The sequence below is a fragment of the Periophthalmus magnuspinnatus genome, chromosome 7 (genome assembly GCF_009829125.3).
Source record: "Periophthalmus magnuspinnatus isolate fPerMag1 chromosome 7, fPerMag1.2.pri, whole genome shotgun sequence".
NCBI lineage: Eukaryota > Metazoa > Chordata > Actinopteri > Gobiiformes > Gobiidae > Periophthalmus > Periophthalmus magnuspinnatus.
Window position 1 is genome coordinate 7,699,670 of NC_047132.1, and position 22,667 is coordinate 7,722,336.

The following is a 22,667-nucleotide window of genomic DNA, read 5'->3' on the forward strand; positions in this document are numbered from 1 at the left end:
ACAATTTAAGGCGATGCAACTGTCTACAAACAAATACTGAAAGAACTTACTCAGATCTAGCTTCACATTTTGAATTCAAGTCACTTTCGCATGTTAGCCCTGCAGTTGATTTGTACTGCACAATCACACGGCATTATCTAAACTCTATGCAAATCAGGACCACTCTAATGGGAGTGATCATCATAAACATCTGATAAGACAGTCGGAGCTGATTGAAGTGGCCTCCTATCTGCAGACAATGTAGATTTTAACATAACCAGAGGAGCACTCGACTGGATACTTCTGAAAACCCAAGAGCCAAAATATTCCAAAACACTGCAAATTTGCCGCTATTCAACAACTGGATAAAGAGACATGCTAAACTGGATACTTATTGTCTTCCTTTGACTTTATCCATTTTTTTCCCCACATGATTTAAATGTGTAGTTGATTTAACTTGGATTTAAGCCAGATCCCCTTCAATGAGTAAGCACAAAATGACCTTGTGGACATGATTCTGGCCTTCATTGAGGACGTTCGCAGCATTAATGAGCACATATTATGCGTTCTTGTAGCTTTAATAATCTTTTAAACATGCTTTTGGTCACCTTCGATAAGTATTTCACATTTTCAATCTTAAATAATGTCTGCGCTTGGAAAATATGCTTTATAAACTACACCTCAGTTTGCAGTGAGGCATTTAGGTGTTGGAGCTCCCCCTGCTGTCAGCATCGGGAATGAACAACCATGAAATAAATAAGTGCTTTGCTAATAGAGCCATGGGTTTGTTTTGACCTGACCTCACTTGGGCTTTGTTCTGGCTCACCTCTGTGCTTCCTGCTCTTCTTCTGTCAGACCAAAGCTGACACACTATCAGACAGAAGTAACGTAGACAGCATCTAGTGGTCACATGTGATAATACCGCACGATCGCGTTGACCAATCTAATTACAAACCAACCTTTGGATTAGTGGGCAGTTTAATCTCTCTTCAACTGAGCTTCTGCCATGTACCACATATTAAATAAATATCCAAGTTACTTCTTATTGAGGCATTATCATTTTTGTAGTGACCCAGATACTATAACAAGCTTATTCTTACCATGTGCCAGGATGCCCTCGTCCACCAGCACCTGCCAGATGCCCACCGCCTGACTCCTGGACTGGATCCCCTCGTTCTCCTTCATCAGCCAATCAACAAGTTCCTTTCCTGAGCAACACTGTCTGCAACACAAATATAGATGCATTTATTACAGTGTTTTGATAACGTTTCACTTCTTAGATCATATCCTTGTTGTACAGAGTATCATTTGTACCTGTATGTTTTGAGATGATACTTTCTGTCTCTGATGAGGCTCCGGCTCTTTTCCAGGATCACACAGTACACTGACCTCGCTGCTTTCACCACTCGATCTGAAAGAAACTGGGAAACAAAAATAAGACATTACTAACCAATATTCTAATATAAACCTCTGTAAAATATTAACTTGTATATATGTAAAAAATTTGAAAAAAAAAAATTGGAATGTTTATATAATTTCATTGCATTTTTCCTAAAAATACTTGCTGCTATATTGCAAAGTATGCATTGCATTGAAATAAAACAAAAGATCAAGGTTGTATGTTTTACCATGCATCTACAGTATATTGTGTGTGGTGGAAGATAATGAAGTACAAAAGTGTAAGTACAATACCTGAGTAAAATAGTTTGGATACTTTTTACTTTTACTTCACTACATTTGAGAGCAGTATCCGTACTTTCTACTCCACTACATTTTAGATCTGTACTGAAAAGTAAAAAGTAGTTTTGTTTATGGTTTTGAGAAATGCTGAAATGGCTCAAACATACTTTTAGCACATTTAATTTCTGTTAACTCTGAGCAAACCAAATACACAAAAAGAGCTAGAACAATTAAGAAATCAATTGAATCACTTAAAATCTGCAAAATTCTTTATCAAAATCACTACATACGGTTTAATTGCTCTAAAATCTCTGCAAAATACTTTTACTTTTTATCTTAAAGTACATTTTTTTAAAGTAGATTTTTTCATGTGTTACTTTTACATTTACTTGAATAATTGTTTGTCCCTGTATCTGTACTTTTACTTAAATAACAAAATCGAACAAATGAGTTAAAAAAAAGACTTGAATCATTCATCTCCTGTTCTTTTATTGTTGTTGTCATGTGACCATTGCGTGCATGTGACCCACAGCACTGTGAGCCCGAGACAAATTTCCGTCTGGGGACAATAAAGCTGAGATCTGAACTGGAATGTGCTGTTGCATTGTATATGATTTATGTAACTTTTCCCTTTCATTTTAATTAAAGGTGCGATATGCATCTTTTCTGTTGGGATGTTCATCACTTGCTTGTCTCTATAGTAATATTACTGCGTTTCCTGAACTGTTCCACAATATTGTATTAAACCTATCTCTTTCAGTGAAGTCAAACATGTGTCTCTGCAGGTCAAATTACAGGTTAGATCCATGGACTGTATAAAGAAGTGGATGAAGTGAGTGTGACGTCATCCATAGCGTTCGGCTTCAGTCAAATGAAGTTTGTTGAGAGTGGCAGATATAGACTGAATTTGGAGTCAAGTTCCATATCAGGAATTCCGACCACAAGTATCATAGCAACCAAAGAACCAATCCAGAGTGAGGTTGCTGAAGGTAACGCCCCTTCCCACCGGCACCACTGGTTTAGCACAGAGAAAGCACAAACCTAAAACAAGTGTGAGTGACTTTCAGGGAAAAGTGGCAGACCCCCAAATAGAAAAGTCACATAGTGCACCTTTAATCCTTCCCTATACAAAAGAAAATTCAAATGAAATGAAGTATTATATTTTCACCATTGATAGTATGGTTACATCTTAAATAAACAAAGCAAAAAGTGTAGCAAGCAAAGAGAAAGCAGGTGGTCTTCGGTCTGTACTTACTATTGTTTTGTGTGGTCCGAATGTAGTTTTGCTTTTCACATTTTCCCACAGTGTTGAAGCCAAGTGTGGTGTTACATCATAACAACATAAAAGTGTAGGTGTTATGGTTTTGTGTCACGGTGCCTGTGTGTGGGCATCTTAAAGTCTAAAAAATGTGTTAGGATCTGCTATCTTAAGCTGCCAGTCTGGAGCTTTGACCACCCTGCTCTCTTTGAAAATCTAAAAACTAAACTGTTACTATTTTTCAGGTTAAACTCCTCCAAAAATAGGTCAAAAGTGGTTCGCTAATGATGCAGAAAAATCGATTACGCAACATTAAAAGGACCTTTGTTACTGACCCATTTTCACTCTTGGTACACAGTTTCAAATTAAAATGCAAACTCCATTAATTTCTGCTCCAGTAATATTTACCGTCTGCATAATGATTGACAGAGGTTTTTGTACAGGGTCTACTTCTTAAGCGCTTTGCAGTCTTGTGATCCCACGAGCGGAGCAGACACAGGCCGCCTTTTCTCTGGCCTGCTCCTCGTGGTTGGAGAGGTTTGGTCTTAAAATGAAAATACTTTTTTTTTTTTTCTTGTTTGAAGGAATTTGATGATGCAAGAATTAAAACAAAAAAACAAAAAAAAACAAAAAAAACAACTAGAGGCACTTGGAGACATTTGGCATTATATCGCAATGGTAAAGAGTATGATTTTTCTGACATGTGTGCACCAGGGGGCGCTCTGGGGTTAAGGGTTTAACATACAGGCCAAAATAATAATACATAATAATTGTAATTTTGTTATTTTTGCAAAATCCAACTTTTCTGAAAAACTTTGAACATGCACCAGTGTGAAGTCCTGCGGTGTGACAGCTGTATTTTATTCAAATTTTTAAAAATATATTCTTCATGATGGAACAGTTACATCATTATTAAATTAGTACTATAGACATATTGAGTAATTTATTTTAATTTTTAGTATGACACATTTGTAATGAGTGTCCAGAGGGGTGACAGGAGAGGCAGGGAATGTTCAAATGTAAAATTAAGAGTTACACTAATAATTATGACTTGTGAAGAAGCTTCCTTACAATTGTTGTTGAAGTGATTTGTTTTTGAAAATGATTTTTGTATTTAGCTACAAAGGTGTGTCACACCACAGGACAGAAAAAATGCGTTACACCCCCAAACGTCAAGTACAAAATGACTAATCTGTTAATGTACTGACCACTATTTTCTTCTTGCTCACATAAAAACAATTATGAATGTCAATTACTGACCTGTTCAAAAGGTATTAAGACAAAAACTGGTTAGATAACTGACGTTATAACTTCTATTACAAATAAAGAATACTACCACTTGTGCTACTTGTGTTACTACTACTACTACTACTACTATCTGTGTAATCCCTCAGTCATCCAGGTTTGATCCACAGCAAAAGCCAAAAGTAAAATCTGTCAACTGGACAAAAATGTTGTAGGAGTGAAGATGTTTCGCTGCTCATCCAATCCACCTCTTCAGTTCTGGTCAGATTACTGGTGGACACTGCCGTATATCTGTCTGAAAGGAGGGGCCAACTAACATCTTTGCCCCATCTATAACCCACCCAAAGGAAACAAAGAGAACAATAGAGCTTCCCAGGATGCCAATAGGTGTGTGAGCACCCATTAAGAGCTGAATGAATATGCTAATTATGACTCAGGCACAGTGCACACTTAATGTAGCTCATTAGGCCTAGCCTACTTGCAGAAACTGTAAACAATAGCTGTTTCCAGTTTCAGTGTAGTAAGTTCCTGCATTCAGACAGATATAAGGCATTGTCCACCAGAAATCTGCTCTGAACTGAAGAAGCGGCTTGGATGAGCAGCGAAACGTCTTCACTCCTATAACTTCTTTGTCCAGTTGACAGATTTTACCTTTGGCTTTTTCTACTACTACTGCTTCCACTACTACTACTAGTACTTAAACAACTTCATGTCAGACACAGCCTATTTCTTGTCTTAGTTGACAATATGTAGGACACTTACACTGGCAGCAGCATAAGGAGGGAGGTTAGTAGGTTTACATGTTTTATTTTACAGCTGCACTTTACGAGCTACAGTCATTTAAACTCATAAAAACACTTGTGACAGTCAGTGCTTCTGTCTCATAACATGACCTTTGCCCTTTGCGTATTTGTGGTCAAACACACAGCCCTGTTAGCTCCCTCTTCAGAGCAGCACGCTAAATCTGACGCGTAGCCTGCAATAATGAGGCGTCACTGTGTTAAGTTTTGCTGTTGTGTTTATTGTGGGAATAATTCAAATAAATATAATAATAATTGTAAAAAAAAAAAAAGTTAATTGACATCAAGGACGTTAAGAGTGGGATTCAAACCGCCAACCTTCAGATCAGTGGACAAACTGAGCTACTGGCTGAATTGGCTTTTCAACATTTCATAATTTTACACTCAGTTTTAGCTACCTATATTTAAAGATACATTATGTAACATTTCCGATGGCCGGTCTGCCACCTGCTTGTCTCCGTGGAGATGTTACTGCTTTGCCTGGAGTGTTTCACAGTATAGCATTACACCGATTTATCTTGAATTCAGTTTATTACATGTTTTTCTATGGACTCTATGCAACAAAAACATAGAAATTGTTACTTGTAATTTGTTCCATACTTTTAAAATTAAATCTGATAATAATAATAAAAAAATTCCCTGATTCCTGACATGTCGAGCTGCAGATAAGTCTATAGTGTGCATTTGTCTTCTCTATCAGGCGTTCCCAGACCGGCTGACAGTGTAATAGATGTACCAGACTCGCTCCTGTGCCCTGTTGGTATTAAAGTGTGTGGAGGTCACTACATTTCCCAGAAGCCTCGTCTCCCCTGGGCTCCTACAGCCACATTCTCAGACATGTCAACATCAAAACATATTACAAATGTTACTTAGGTTTCCATTACCTAACAGAGCGGTGATAAAACACGGGAACGCACACTCACTGACCGGGCACGGGTCGTTTGTCAAATGTAAAGGGCCCACACAGGGACTTGAACCAGGAACCTTTTAGTGCACTGGTACTTTTTTTTAATTCGCCAATATATCAATATATCATATCGTAAATGTATTTGAGTTATTTTACTGGCAGATTCCAGCTAAAATATTTCCTAGAATGAGGTAACAAAAGTTTACAAGATGTAAATCACTCACTGTCGGAGAGAGATAAAGAAACAAAGAGAGAGAGAGAAAGAGACAGAGAGAAAGCGAGAGACTGAGAGAGACAGAAAGAGAGAGAGAACAGAGAGAGACAGAAAGAAAGAGACAGAGAGAGAGAGAGAGAAAGAGACAGAGAGAGACAAAGAGACAGAGAGAGAGAAAGAGACAGAGAGAAAGAGAGAGACAGAAAGAGACAGAGAGAGACAGAGAGAAAGAGAGAGACAGAAAGAGACAGAGAGACAGAGAGAAAGAGAGAACAGAGAGAAAGAGACAGAGAGAAAGAGAGAGAGAACAGAGAGAAAGAGACAGAGAACAGAGAGAAAGAGAGAAAGAGAGAAAGAGTAAGAGACAGAGAGAGAGAGAGACAGAGAGAAAGAAAGAGAGAGAACAGAGAGACGGAGAGAGAGAAAGAGACAGAGAGAAAGAGAGAGACAGAAAGAGACAGAGAGAGACAGAGAGAAAGAGAGAGACAGAAAGAGACAGAGAGAGACAGAGAGAAAGAGAGAAACAGAAAGAGACAGAGAGACAGAGAGAAAGAGAGAACAGAGAGAAAAAGACAGAGAGAAAGAGAGAGAGAACAGAGAGAAAGAGACAGAGAGAAAGAGACAGAGAACAGAGAGAAAGAGATAGAGAACAGAGAGAAAGAGAGAAAGAGAGAGAAACAGTAAGAGACAGAGAGAGAGACAGAGAGAAAGAAAGAGAGAGAACAGAGAGACGGAGAGAGAGAAAGAGACAGAGAAAGAGAGAGACAGAGAGAGAGACAGAGAGAAAGAGAGAGAGAACAGAGAGAAAGAGACAGAGAGAAAGAGAGAGAGAGTAAGAGACAGGGAGAGAGACAGAGAGAGAACAGAGAGAAAGAGACTGAGAAACAGAAAGAGAGAGACAGAGTGGGAGAGGGACAGAAAGAGAGAGTCAGAGACCGATAGAGAGACAGAGAGAGAGAGAGAGAGAGACAGAAAGAAAGACAGAGAGAAAGAAAAAGAGAGACGGAGAAAGATAGAGAGAGACAGAAAGAGAGGCGGAGAGAGACAGAGACCGAGAGAGAGACAGAAAGAGAGAGACAGAGAGAGAGAGACAGAGAGAAACAGAGAGAGAGAGAAACAGAGAGAGAGACAGACAGAGACAGAGCGAGAGACAGAGAAACAGAGACCCAGAGAGAGACAGAGAGACTACTATTAATACTTCTAGGCTATAACTACTACTACTGTAACTACTACGACTAAAATAACAATAACAACAACTATTACTTTAACAACTAGCCTACTATAATTACAACAACAATTATACTAATGTAAACAGGACAAAGGACTAAACTCGGACCAAACCAGGACCACATCAGTACACAGACTACTACTACTACTACTGTTTTAACAACTAGCCTACTAGAACTATTACACTTACACTAGTCTAAACCAGGACAAAAGGACTAAACGAGGATCAAACCAGGACCAAATCTGTACAACTGTGACCAGCCTAAATTCTTTCTAAACAAGTCTATCTGTCTGGGAGCACATAGTACAATAGAATGCAACAGTTGGGATTTAGCATAGAGGCTCACTGACCGACTTGCTTTGTTTGGCATTTTTAAACAATCGAATAATGCTATCAGGGTGAAGCATACGCAGGAGTCATATTTCAGAGTCAACAGTGAGTTTCCCACAGGTGCAGAGATGGAGAGACAAAGTATACTCCATAACTGGACCTGACAGTGATGAATGAGACACTGCTGAACCTTTGGACGAGAAATATGTAAGTATATAGTGAAGTCGCAATGTATATATAAATGGACATAGCTAACCTGCTAGCCACCACGTTCCATATATGAAGTGATCATGGGCGCACTTCTGGCTCTGTCCAGTCTGGCTTCAATTCATTTTACATTGAAAAATTGTCACCTCTTTCTCTGTGACTGCTGCAGTGAACCTCGTCATTTTGGTCTTAAATGTTCGTATTAACCCGCTCTACATGATCCTGGTGTTTTTATCTCGTTATTTGGTCCATAGATCAAGATATGCTAGCCTCGACGAGCTTCATTTGACTGGAGCCGAACACTACGGGTGACGTCACACTCACTTAGTCCACTTCTTTATACAGTCTATGATTCAAACGTGATTATTTTGTAAAGTGAGTGGTGGATTACGTTTGATAAACAGTTTTATCGGAGGAATAAAAGAACTGCAGCTGTTCTAGTAGACCGTATTCACAGTATCCAACAGCTAAAACTCTATTCTCTAAAATTACTGTTACATTATTATCAATTATTTTGCAGTGAATGTGTTTAATTTTAACATTTGAAAAGTTTGTAAGTGAGTAAAGGTAGTTTTTATAACATACATTTATCCTGAACAAAATGCTTAAACTATGTCCACCGCTAACTCAACAACTACTTCAGATTTGAAGAACATTTTTCTTATGAATTAACATATTATGCAAAATCAACTTTTAAGAGCCATGTTTTGTGTGCGTGATTCATGCATGTTTGAGTAATATTTATTCACAGTTATTTTTAAAAGTTCTATATTATACAAAACAGATTCTCATGAGATTTAAGCCATGTTTAAGCAATGTCATTACCTCGTCCGAAACAGACCTGGAGTTGTGTTTTATTTCATTCACACATGTTTGAGTAATCCTGTATCATTAGTCCATCTACATCTCCAAAACTCAAAATGCTCTGTTCCACCTTGTGATGTCATGAAGTGGTAGTTTTCAAGTTAACAGCTCCTTTTACCTTTAGTTCATTAGATTAGAAATTCCAGGGCAATTATGAAATCATCCAAATGATTCTAGTGAAGGTGCATGGCGTTTAAAAACATGGTGGAACACTTCCTGTATTACCACATGATGACATCACAAGGTGGAACAGGGTGTTTTGAGTTTGAGAGAAGAACTCAGCCAAAATATGCAGGGTTTGTGTATTAAACATGTGTAAATGAAACAAAACTCAACTCCAGGTCTGTTTTGATGAGGAAACTACATTATAACAGATGAGAAAATAGTGTAACATAAGGCTCTTTAAATAGTTTGACATGTTTGGCAAGAAAATATCTCCAGTCTTTAACATCTTTACACCAGATTTACGCAGTATAGCACATGCTTTCTACACTTGTTTTGACTGGACAGCCTTCACCCTTCACACTGTGTGGTCCTATAATTCTTCAGAGCTTACATGTACTTGTCTTGTAAATGTGTTTGAAGTTGTCAGGTATATTTTCTGACTGTGGTGGGTAGATACAGACGAGTTAATGCAGAGACTTTGCGATCTCAACAGACAAACCCTGCTCTTCCAAACCACTTTTATATTCAAGATGTGGAGCAACCCATCGTTATTCATCGAAAATACAATTTATAGTAAAAGTGTCATAGTAAAACATACAGAAAAAGCAGATGACAGCACCAGGCTGGGTTACAAATCAGATTTGTGGAGAGGCGAGCCAATTCACAGTGAGAATGCATGGTTTATAAGGCAATAAAAACACCTGTAGTTTAATACTTGCAAGATGTAGAAGTGTAGTGCTGGCAAAGCAATAACATCTCCATGGAGACAAGCAGATAGCAGATGATCCACCAGAAAAGTTAAATAGCGAACCTTTAAATATAATAGTAAAAGTCTAAGTTATAATCCCAATTTTTTCTTGTATATTATTTTTTTTATTATTTATTTAATTTTATTTTTTATTTAATTTTATTTTATTGTATTTTATTTTTTATTTTATTTTTGATTTAATTTTTGATTTGATTTGATTTTTATTTCATTTATTTATGTTTGTTTATTTATTTATTTATTTATTTATTTATTTATTTATTTATTTATTTAGGGCAAGTAACAGCCATAATCTTAAAATTACAATCTTTCTTAGTTACTAAATGTTTTAAATGTTGACATCCCTGAACTGGAAAAATACACAATAGAAATCAAATGCAGATCTTATCACTTTGTACTGTTTTCCTTTCAGTGTCAAATAACAATAGAAAGCGTGTTCCTATCTCGCAATCTCCTTCACTGTCTGTGCAGAGGAGTCATTTTCCATGTCACAGCCTATATTCTATCATCGCTGTAACAAATCTAACTTCAGGAAGCTGTTAAAAGTATGCGATAACACAATGGTAAGTGGTAAGGAGTCTGGGAGGAGGGTGTGGGGTCAAACGCCAGGACCTTGAGTGGCCTTTAGACTCCGTGTGACTCAAATGCCTGGACAGGAATGTGTTTTTAAGGCCCGCTTCAGTGCTAATGCAGGATATTAAAACAACAAAAGACTGAGTTCAGCAGTTTAAGAGGATGCTAGCTCTGCAGAGTCGATGATAGCAGAGGTCGTTTACGCTGCAAGTCACCAGATTTTTATATAATAATTGGCACAGTTTACAGATACAGTGTTTTTTTTATAATGTTTTATGCGCTCAGTCTTGTTGTGTTGAAGGTGTTATGGTATTTTCTGATCTACTATGTTATAATGACAAACAGTGGGCGACAGTGGCTCAGTGGTTAGAGTGTTGGTCCCCCAACCCGAAGGTCGGAGGATTGAGTCCTTCACCCAGGTGGTCGCTGTGTAGTACAATAGTAGCTTACCCCCACCAAGTGTATGAATGAAATGAATGAATATAGCGTAGCGCTTTGAAAAAGTGCATTACAAGTGTAAGCCATTATTATTATTAAACAAACCTGGCCTTGTGTTTTGTTTCAGTAAAAACTGAAAACACTCTGTTCTGTGGTAATACAGGAAGTGCTTCACTGTGTTTTTAAACTTACATCTTCACTACACTCATTTGGATGATTTCAGCTCTGGAATTGCCCATCTCTGCTGAATAAAAGGTAAAAGATAGCTGTTAACTTGAAAACTTCTGCTTCATGACTTCAGGACAGGCTTCTTCAGGTAACAGGACTATAATCCGGGACAAGGGGACCTTTTTGCTCTCACACACCTGGGATACTCTATTTAAGAAGTCAGACTGCAAATGGCGCTGTCTGGCCTCCACCGTGATGAACACAGCAACAATACAGCTGTTGCTCCTTCAGGTACTTTTCTGCTTCAGTTTATTACAACTGCTACAGCTGCTACTGCTACAACTACTGCTATTTTCCTTTTGTACCACCAACTACCATAACCACTACAATTCTACTGTGCTACTACAACTGAAGACACAACTATGCCAACTTCTACCAATAATATTAGCTCTCAGTTGTCCCTCACTATATCGTGATTCATCCTTCACAGTCTCGCTGTTTCCCAGATTTTTTTGTGTGCAATTTTACATGCTTTTTTACTGTGTATGAACGTGCATTGTGTTATGCGTCCTGATTGGCTGAGGGACTGTTGACCATTGTCCATCAGTCTCCTCCGTGCCGTGTCTCCTGTACAGTACAGAATGTGTTCAGACAAATTTACATAAATGTTGGATCGCAGTGTGACTCTGAAGTGCTGTATGTTTGCAAGTTTTCTCCCCGACAAAACCCACAATGTCGATGAAACGTTCTGCACCGACAAAGACGCCTACAAAGGTTTGAACTTTGAGAGTGTTTAAACAAGAGAGAAATGTGAGAAAATGTGAATGCCTGTGTGAGGAAAGTGTATAAAGTGTGTGGTTAGGGGGTTTACAGACGCAAAACAGAGAATAATTGTGAAAAATAAAGCTGATACTTTGCGGATTTCGTCTATTGCGGGTTATTTTTAGAACGTAACCCCCATGATAAACGAGGTATTGCTATCACATGACTGCTGCTGCTTTTACATCCCACATTAAAGTCCTGAAAGTTGGTACAGAACACACAGTTGCCTTTAAGCTGTGCAGTCAGTCTACAAAATACACACCTGCTTCATGGTGTCTTTTGAGTCCAGGGCTTCGGGCAGTGGAGTCTGAAAAAAAAACAAAAAAAAACCTTTATCACAAAACGTCTTTAGCTGAAACAACATGATAACCGTGTGGGGAACAGTACAACTTAAAGCACTGCAGTGAAAGATATCTGCACTCTGTTACCCCACATTACACGATATTAAACCGCTGGGCTTCTCTGATAGTACAAGTCATTATTTTGTTCTTAAGGTCAAACAAATACATTATCTCAACACTCTAAGATGCCATTGTCTGCAGTGATGGAGGTGGGTACGAGTGGGAGGCAAAGCACACAAGAAGAGGACAGCACTTTCTACCACTTTTATACCAAGCAATTTACTGCGATAACACTAGTACTTTACAATATTATACTGTATTAATATGTTTTTATACTTATACTTGCTTGGAAAATAATTGCTCATACTTTTTTGTTAAGGAGGAGGATATTACATTCTACCACTGGCTTTAATTTATACACATACATGTTCTTTTACTGCACTTTCACTTCAAAGAGAATACTTGGATGAAACACTACTTCAACATCTACAAATAAAAGTTAGTAGCAGTTCCACTTAGCTTGGATTTTATTATTTTTTCGACCTATTCATGGGTTTCAACAGTCCATCGCCATAGCAGTTAAGCAATTTAAATCTAGATATTTTATAGTTTGAATGTCTATGTTTTGAACAGGGAAAAGTTATTTACCTGAGACCTACGAGTAACATCTGTACTCAAAGCAGTACCCTGTAAACCTAGAAACGTGTCACCATCCTGACCTATAGATAATGCCACGTGCTTTAGATGGCATCTTGTGTTAAGAATGCAGTTTTGTCCGTCTGTCTTTGTCAGTTTAAAGCACATAGACTGATAGAAATCTGGTACAACTGTCGTCTTTGTCTGATTTACTGTGCGTTAAGAGTTTTTAAACATGCCATTATTGTTTCCCCTTCTCATTTACCGTCTCAAAGTTGCATTTGGATTGATTCGTGCGTGTTTGAGCAATCTTTAATCGCTTATTTTCAAGACACCATATTGCTGATCAATCACCGTCACTGGCGTACGCTCACGGCTCTGTTCTTCCTTCGTCCTTCAATTTTATTTTCTTAATCAGTGACACGCCTGGGATTTGGCAGTGCTGTGTAGGAATTTTGGTACAAATGAAAAGAAAAATCCGCTAATCGCTAAAGTGATGTGCAGCTATCCATCTTTAAGTCGTGTTATGAATGTGTAAGCTAGGGCTAATGATGATCCAAAACAATAAAATCTATAAGAATATGATAAAACAGTAGCAGCCTAGTGTAATTTCTGATACAAGGGTGAAGGTATTTACTGTATTTACCGGACTATAAGTCACACTTTTTTCATAGTTTGGCTGAGGGTGGGACATATACTCAGATGTGATTAATACGTAAATTATATGTTTTTTTATTATTATTATTATGCATTTTTTGGCTGGTGCGACTTATACTCCAATGCGACTTATACTGCAATGTGACTTATACTTCGGTGCGACTTATACTCTGATGTGACTTATATTATGATGCAACTTATACTCTGATGTGACTTATATTCTGATGCGACTTATACTCCGATGTGACTTATACTCTGATGCAACTTATACTCCGATGTGACTTATACTCTGATGCAACTTATACTCCGATGTGACTTATATTCTGATGCGACTTATACTACGATGTGACTTATATTCTGATGCGACTTATACTACGACGTGAGTATATTCTGATGCGACTTATACTCCGATGTGACTTATACTCTGATGCAACTTATACTCCGATGTGACTTATACTCTGATGCAACTTATACTCCGATGTGACTTATATTCTGATGCAACTTATACTACTATGTGAGTATATTCTGATGCGACTTATACTCTGATGTGACTTATATTCTGATGCGACTTATACATCGGTGTGACTAATACTCCGGTGCGACTTATATTCTGTTGTGACTTATGGTGGTATTATTGCAACAACAACAACTACTACAACAACTACAATAATTACTACTACTACTACTACTACTACTACCACTACATCTACCGCTACTATTACTACTTTTGCAAGAGGAATATGGACATAGGCTTTACCAAGTTCATAAGGTTCTGTTATTCTATTGAATGCTACACTCTCATCTCTGCATTCCTAATTTCACATCTGATCACAATAACAGAAACGCACAACCTTTTCTTATCTCAATCTAGACGCACGACAACCAAAAGTCACGTCAAAATGCAATCCTTCTGTTACGTAATAAACTTAGAAGTAAATACACGTACATGTTCGCTCCAGCTCAATCCATCCCGGGTAATTTGTCTGTGTTTCAAATCATTTCACAGATGATCTTTGTTGATAAGTGAGAAATGCTGCCGAACCTGTATCCTTCACATATCTCACATACAGGGTGATAGACAGACACCTTTAGGCACGTGGGGCTGCGTTTGACTCTGCGTCCGCTCGGATCTGATTCTAGGTAATCGACGGTAGGTATGCCGTGCTGTCTGCTGATCGTGACAGCCGTCTCACCACATTTGTTTGCACTGCAGTCAAGTAATTAGTATAAACAAACGAGATTGTTACTGCAAAACTACAAGTGAACAAATGAAAATCTTCCATGGACGTCATCTGTAAACATGACCGTTAAGTATCTCGACAACGCCTGATTTCGTCTGATCTCAGGAAGTTCAGCGGGGTTGGGTCTGGTTCATATTTGGATGGGAGACCTCCAGCTATAGGTAAAAGATTTAAGGAGAGAGGGGCGATAGTTTTCAATAAAAAGGTTCGGCCACGTTCACTTTCTCTTTAGTAGCTAGCAGGTTGGCTATGTCCATTTATATGTACAGTCTATGGTGATCGCTAGGCAGGAACTTCACCCATTTAGTATGAATGTGGTGTGTGGCGAGTGAAAGTTTAGTCGCGGTTAGATGGGACCATGGCGCAGATTGGCAGCCTTGTCTCCGTCAGCCTACCCCAGGGCAGCTGTGGCTATCGTAGTTTATTAAATAGCTGTATGGAAGGAATGAGGAACACACTGTAACACATTCTGGGTGTCTTGCAGGGCGCTGTAACAAAATTTAATAATCTGGTAACGGATTTTAACATCCACATGTGTTTGTAAAGTTTTAAATGGGCTTATATAGTTATTTGTTCTTTCTTATTCCTATTTTTTTCTGCATTTTGAACAGGGTACCCATGAAAAAGTCAAAGTGTTCTCTTTAGGTATAAATAAAATAAATATATAAATCCAATACATTAACCCAAACACTGATGTTTGGACGCACACTACTAGCATTGTGCAATGTAACTGCTGTTGTGTTCTCGAGCAAAGCACTTCATCCAGCACGTGCGAATGTGTAATAATACTTGATAGCAAATCTAAAAGAAAATGTGGAAGTACATAAAAGTTTGCCATCTTAAGAAAACTGCTGAAAACTCCCCTTACTCTTCCTGATTACACACTGCACTTCACTTTAGGTCCGCTCTTTGGCACAGAATTATGCCGAGTCATTAAATAGAGAGAGGCCTCCTTTGGCACATTACTCGTTTAATTAGCGGCGCTGGGTGTGTGTTTTTACGTGATATGTGTGTGTGTGCGTGCATAACAGGTTCTCAGCGTTATTACAGCATCCGATTAATTGTGTGTAGTTACTCAGACTTAGGTTAAGGTTAAGTTTTTTTCTAGTGCGTGGCTTTCATGACGTGGAATAGCGCATCTCCATCACAGCAGCAGAACCATCAGCCTCCTCAACTTCTCCATCTACTCTTTACCACCAACAATAGGAACCGAAGGGAGATATTTCCTTAAAGGTGATTTACTAAAGGGAGCATATTACGCTATTTTCTGATCTATGTTATAATGTTGTTTCCTCATCACAAACACACCTAGAGTTGTGTTTTGTTTCATTCACAGATGTTTAACACAGTGTTCTTCTCTCAAACAGAAAACACCCTGTTCCACCTGGTGATGCCATGCAGTAATACAGGAAGTGCGCCATTGTATTTTTAAACTCCATACACCTTCACTAAAATCATTTGGATGATTTTAGGCCTCGAATTACCAATCTACACTGAACAAAAGATAAAATGTAGCTGTTAACTTGAAAACTACCACTTCATGACATCACAAAGTGGAATGGAGCATTTTGAGCTTTGGAGATGTAGATAGGCTAATGGTAAATTTTGTGAATGAAACAAAACACAACTTCAGGTATGTTTTTGAGGAGGTAACAGCATTATAACATGACTTAAAGTTCATAAGAGTTCATTTTTGGTAATATCGACCCTTTAAAAATTGACTTGGCAGCAGGAAACTTTACATCCTAATCCTAAATTACGTCAATCACAACATTAGAAAAAGATAAAACTGCGTGTTTGATAGCTTTGTTTGGTATAAGCATATATTATGGAACATCTCAAGCAAAGCAATACAAATGGTAATAATAGTCCACATGGCTTCACACAATTCACCCCTCAGCTTGGTGGTGCTAAGCCACAGCTGCCATGGGGCTGTCTGGCAGAAACGTGGCTGCCAATCTGCACCAACATCTCCAACTGCAGTGGTTTCAGATCACAATATGCTATATGCCAATTATATTTAATACAGATGGGGGGGGGGATCAGGTTCAAGATTTGTGAATTTGTGAGGTTATCATTAAGAAAAATGACTTTTGACCCCATGGCACTATGACGTCATCACATTAAATCTAAAAAACAAAACTCCTGACTAATACATACTACATTTAGGGTGAAGTGTCTTGCTCAAGAACACAGTATTAGTCTGGGATCACCACTGAGTGCCTGTAGTTCTGCGCTCAGTCTCAGATTACAAAAGATGTCAAAGTTTATCCATAACCTCACATGTTCCAAGCAGGATACAGTCAGCGGAGAGTTACGGTCACCACAGACAAAACTCAAGTATATTTAGCAATGATGAAACACTTTTTGTCCCATCTCGCATCCTGTCTTCCTGTGACCTGAAAACAAAACCTAACCATTCTTCTAAACTAATCCTGTAAATATGGGTGGACATCTACAGCTAGTACGGGGGACTGTTGTGTCTAAAGGTGAGGCGAACAATAAACAATACCACTATTAATAACTGGAATTTATTAAAAAGGGAAAAGTTTGCTTGTTGTTGGCTTCCTCTTCCTCCGCTCCCCAGCAGCTAAAACAATAGAGAAATATGCACGAGGACGGGGCATTTAAACCTCCAAGTGTTTGAACCGGAGCGTGACAATACATGGGAGGAATTTCAACATACCTGTGGCACAATATTTATAAAGGTTGTGGTTTTGTGCCTGCAAAACCATTAGCAGTACATATAGAAGATGCCATAATTGCTATTCAAATCAATATAAAGTAGATACACACTGAATAAATATAGATACTGAAAAATAATCTCTCTTAAATAGGTCAAAATGGTTAGACACATAGTACTCACATGGTAATACTAAGAAAGCACACTTATTTTGTGTTATAATAAAAGCTAAAAGTTAAATCTTATGCTTAATTTGATTGTCTGAACAGTTTTTAATCATTGCTGTATCAAAACTATCAAGCCTTTCTTAATGGAGTTTGAAATGTTTGTACAACAGTAAGTAAATATCATATATAAATCAGTAGTCCAGCCTACACTACTGCACACTAAAGTAAGAAAAATTAAATTAAGTGGGGTTTTAGTGATCCAGGACTAAAAAGACTGTAAACAACAATTTCAAGAAGTGATTATGATAGCATTCTATTGGTATGAAAAGTTCCAGAGGGTGTTCCCATGCGTCCTACCCAGCTGATGCCTCGTATGCACGGCTTCTCTCCTCCGTGGCGATCCGGGAACACTTGATAATGATAACTCCGAAATAGATGCATCTCTTCTTAGTCCAAAATCAGCCAAAAATCAACTTTCCCAGTCGGAAAATGCACAATAACCACCTCCTGACATCGCTAAAGCTTTTACCGCTCACATTTTTACGCTCTATTTGGCACAGACGACAACTGCGCTTAAGGTATCCGCATTTCTATCAGCAAATCTGCGCAGGTAGCTATCCAGATGCCACTATAGAGCGTGACAGGCTGGTTAGGGGAGCAGTGGCTCGGTTTCACGCATCCTCGCTGCAGAAGGAGGGAGGACACGCTTGGGGATCTACGGCGAACACTGCGCTGTGGTTACGTACGTGCGCTCTTTGGCACGGAAATACGCGGAGTCATCAAACAGAAAGGGACGGCCTCCTTTGGCACTAATTACTCTGGGTGTGTGCATATGACAGGTGAGACTACTGATTTCACCGAAACATAGATGAATTGATTAATGTAAGTATTTTATGTGACGTTTTTAGTTTTATGGTGAAGTTTACATCCTAGTTATCGCATGCGTAAAGGCAACTCCAAAACTGTTACATAGCCATAGTCACAGTCATAATGTTCACAAGGGCCGGTCTACATTGCACAATAGTTATGATCAGACAATAAAAATAAATGACATCACCTTTATTTTGTTGAATGGGTGTTTAAACAGACAGAAAAATGCCTCCCTTGCGCGTAACTTTCCCTTGCGTTTTTGATTCTCATCGTTTTTTTCTTTTTTCTAACAACTTGCCACTCAGCCTGAGGAATATTTAGCACATGTATTATTCCTCCAAAGCAACTAATACTTGAACAAAACATGAAAATCTGTCATATGGACTCTGAGTGAGGCTGTGCAGTTGTTTGTTGCGCGCGCGTTTGGAGTGCGTAATGTCCTTAGCCTCTCCATGACGCCCTCGCATCCAATTGTGTATGTTTACTTATAGACTAGGATTGTTTGAACGCGTGGCTTTCATGTCATGGAATGCGTAAAGTGATAATACGAGCGAAATGGATTTTAATGAACAAAATCCTCGGAGTCGACTGTAGAGATTAGCGCGGGGCACACATAAGCACGTCAAATAAGCTTTCAGATCTGTAGTCAGCTGTTCGTCTAATTGCGCGCTGGCACCGTGGGTCAAGGTAAATAGAAAAAGGGGGCAGAATGTTCCACGCAGCCTAATCCTTCATGGTCTAGTGCGCTCTGCTGCCTAAGGTTACCCGGGCTATAAACTGTAAGAGTTAAGACTTATCAGGCCGTCCAGCTGTCTGCCTCAGCCAGGTCTGAAGGCGCATGGACAAACTGATAAATAGTCTCAAGGGCAGGGGAGAGAAGCTGAACTCTCTGGTGTTTACCTATGTGTGCTATACCATGGGAAAACTCGCATAGACACATGAAAACCTGATCTGATTGGCTACTACATACAGAATGTTAGACTCCCATTAAACCTTGTGCCTCCATTAAACGACAGGTGATACCTCCAGGATACAGGCCACTGAGTTACAGGGCCCAAAGCAAGAATACGTTATGTTTTAAAGGTTTTAGCAATAAAAATGCATATGTTTAATGCCATACTGTGGAACATTCCAAGCAAAGCAATAACATCTGCATATAGACAAGCAAGGGCAATCCCGCTCTCGACGTGAACGCTATTGGTTGGCGGTGCGATTCCAGCTCTCACAGGTGAATGCTGTTGTTGTGTCCTTAGGCAAAACACTTAATCCACCTCACCCCAGTGTCTGCATGCACGGTTATATGAATGTGTGTGTGAATGTGTGATTGTACAGTGCTTTGAGGGCCATGAAGGTGGAAAAGCGTTGGTTACAGCATTAATGGTAAAGATGCTGTAGCTGTTATCTAGTATTACAGCATGGTACAAGTTGCCAATTACTGTTATCATCCCTATACTTCTTATAAACTAATGCTCCTCCCTGAAATTTACTTCATGAGGTTTATCATTAAACCAATTCAGAAGCATTTACTTTGACTTTGCGGCTTCAAAAGTCTTTACAAAATTCCACTGCCACCATCACTGCAGCAACTGTTGATGCCACTACTTCATATTTACTATACATATACATACAGCAAGTGAAAAATGAAGAAATTCAGTGTACACAAACATACATAACTATTACAACATTATAACATGTTTAACACACAAACCCTGCACATTTAGGCTGAGTTCTTCGCTGAAATTGAAAACACTCTGTTCCACCTTGTGATGTCATGTGGTGATACAGGCAGTGTTGTGTTTTTAAACTGCATACACCTTCACTAGAATCATTAGGATCATTTCAGCCCTGGAACTGACAATCTCTACTGAATAAAAGGTAAAACTTGGCTGTTAACCTGAAAACTACCACTTCATGATGCTACCACTTCAATGCTCTGTTCCACCTTGTGGAACAGAGCATTTTGAGCTTTGGAGATGTAACAGACTAATAATAAAGAGTTACCGTACTCAAACATGTGTGAATGAAGCAAAACACATCTCCAGGCATGTTTTTGATGAGGTAACAACATTATAACACTACAATTTTGTGAAATACATAACATTTAAGCCATAGAAGAACTACTATTGGAAAAAGCTCACTTACTTCTGGAGTGCTGCGTCTCGGTGGGAACCATAACGACTTGATTACATTCTCCATAATGATGTTTAAGATGTGACTTAAACGGTGTCTGAAGAAGAAACAAACACCATGTGAGTGAGGACACCAGTGAGAAAATGGAATGTATTTTTATACAAAGCAAATGTTTGTAGTCTTTAACCAGCAGCACTAGCGCAGTATCCTGATCGCCCTGCAGCTGTTAGCAGGCCACAGTCAGACGTGAACGTGTTACATAAGAGAACACTTCTTAAACCCCAGCCATTGTTCCAGCTGAGGTCTGTGCTTCCTGCAAAGATCAAAATACGTTTCTTGGTCCAGTTTGATGTTGTGTGGGGTGAGAAAAACATACTTACTTTGTCCATTTATAAAAGAGCCCATATTACGCTATTTTCTGATCTATGTTATAATGTTTATTCCTCATCACAAACATACCCAAATCCTGCATATTTAGGCTGAGTTATTCTCTCAAACAGAAAACACTCTGTTCTACCTTGTGATGTCATGAAGTGGTAATACAGGAAGTGCTCCACTGTGTTTTTAAACTCCACACACTTTCACAAGGATCATGATCATTTCAGCCCTGGAATTGCCCATCTCTGCTGAACTAAAAGGTACTGTAAAAGGAGCTGTTACATTGAAAACTATCTTTTCATGACATCACAAGGTGGAACACAGCATTTTGAGCTTTGGAGATGTTACAGACTCATAATAAAGTGTTACTCAAGCATGTGTGAATGAAACAAAACACAACTCTGTTCTGTGGGTCTGTTTTTGAGGAGATAACAACATTATAACATGACAAAAAGTTCACAAGAGTCAATTTTGCGTAATATAGCACCTTTAATACTTTTTATTGGATTTCAGATAACTTCCTAAAGATGCCCTCTGTAACTTTTCTGGTGGAGATGCTGCTTGTCCCCATGGGGATGTTATTGCTTACCCTGGAATATTCCATAGTAAATGTGTCTATGCTCATGGCGACAAGCAGGCGATGCCATCAGGGCAAGTTACAGATCAGATCTGTGGAGAGGCGGCCCCACTCACAGTAAGAGTGCATGTTTTTCAAGAAAAACTGAATTCATGCAAGAAACATGTTTATTATTAATGCCATAATGTGGAACAATCCAGGAAAAACACAGAGGCAAACAAGTGATGGAACCTCCACCAGAAAAGTTACACAGTGCACCTTTAAATCACTCAAACATCCACACACATATTCATACTCTGGTGTACACAAACACACAGAGCAGGGCTGCTTAAGTGTCAACAACAGTACGCACAAGTGGAAGCTGGAATTGACCCACCAGCGTGTTTAACTGACACAGAAATGGGCAAAGGTGCAATTCTCACTTTATAAATGAGTAAAGTTTAAAATTAGTTTCATTTATTTGCGATAGTTCTTATGATACTAATAAAATACTTGCTCCCAGCCCATCTGAGAGAGGAACAGTAGCACGTTACAGAATCTGAAAACAGCCAATAGTTGTACACAATCTCTCTTTTTATATTCTATTTTAATCACATGACATCCTGAGAGAGTCTTTCATGTGATAAAGAGATTTTGTTAAACTAGTATGAGCACATATTTTAGAAACACGCGTGCATCAATAAAATTACATGGAATTTTAAATAGGAGCTTTCATCTTTAGTTAAATAAATAGCCCGTACATAAGATTATTCTCAAATATTTCATAAACATTTCCTGTTTGAGATTAAGCCCAGTTTTGTTATGTTTACAGTTTAGCCAATTATCTTATCAGAAAGTGGAATGAACACTTTGGGTTGCCAGATCCCATGACCAAAACAGTGTAATCAAGAGTTTTCTGTATAATGCCTCCCCATATGACACCTATTGCATTCACTGTTTGATCATATAGTGCAATGTGTGAGTAAACAAATACTGCTCTCTAATGGGGAAAGGTGTGAACTGCATTGTGTTTAATATAAGCCTTAAGCACATTTTAGCATTACATCCAACTGTAATGTGTTAATTAGAAAAATCCAGAAGTCTGCATTGAGTCCCAGTTGTAAACATCGTGTCCATGTGCTAATCTTGTCCTGTGTTTACACTTGTCTCGTTTGTGTCCTCGGGGAATGGGAGTGGGATTTCCTGCAACATTTTTACGCCCAAACTTTGTGGTCACTGCCTGTCCTCTCACATGTGGACACTCTGAGGTGACAGGGAAAGAAATCTATTGTGTATTGCACTTTCATACAGCACCATTATTACTACTACTGTAAGTCATTTTTTTATACTTTAAAAAAACAGAA

General features: G+C 38.6%; 1 protein-coding gene across 2 annotated transcripts in view; it reads right to left on the reverse strand.

Annotated features, from left to right (window-relative positions):
• The window catches only part of rapgef3 (Rap guanine nucleotide exchange factor (GEF) 3), a 32,710-nt gene extending 12,202 nt beyond the window's left edge, over positions 1-20,508 (reverse strand). Inside the window, exons 1-4 of one of the 2 annotated variants that reach the window (XM_055223187.1) lie at positions 20,382-20,508; positions 11,907-11,951; positions 1,294-1,400; positions 1,080-1,201 (exon numbers count right to left, since the gene is read on the reverse strand). In XM_055223187.1, coding sequence (XP_055079162.1) covers positions 1,080-1,201; positions 1,294-1,400; positions 11,907-11,951; positions 20,382-20,435 — 328 coding nt within the window. In that variant the 5' untranslated portion in view covers positions 20,436-20,508. Of the gene's footprint in view, positions 1-1,079; positions 1,202-1,293; positions 1,401-11,906; positions 11,952-17,726; positions 18,073-20,381 lie in introns of those variants that run through there. The other variant, XM_033969589.2, reaches the window with a different exon arrangement.
• Between the last annotated feature and the right edge of the window lie 2,159 nt (positions 20,509-22,667).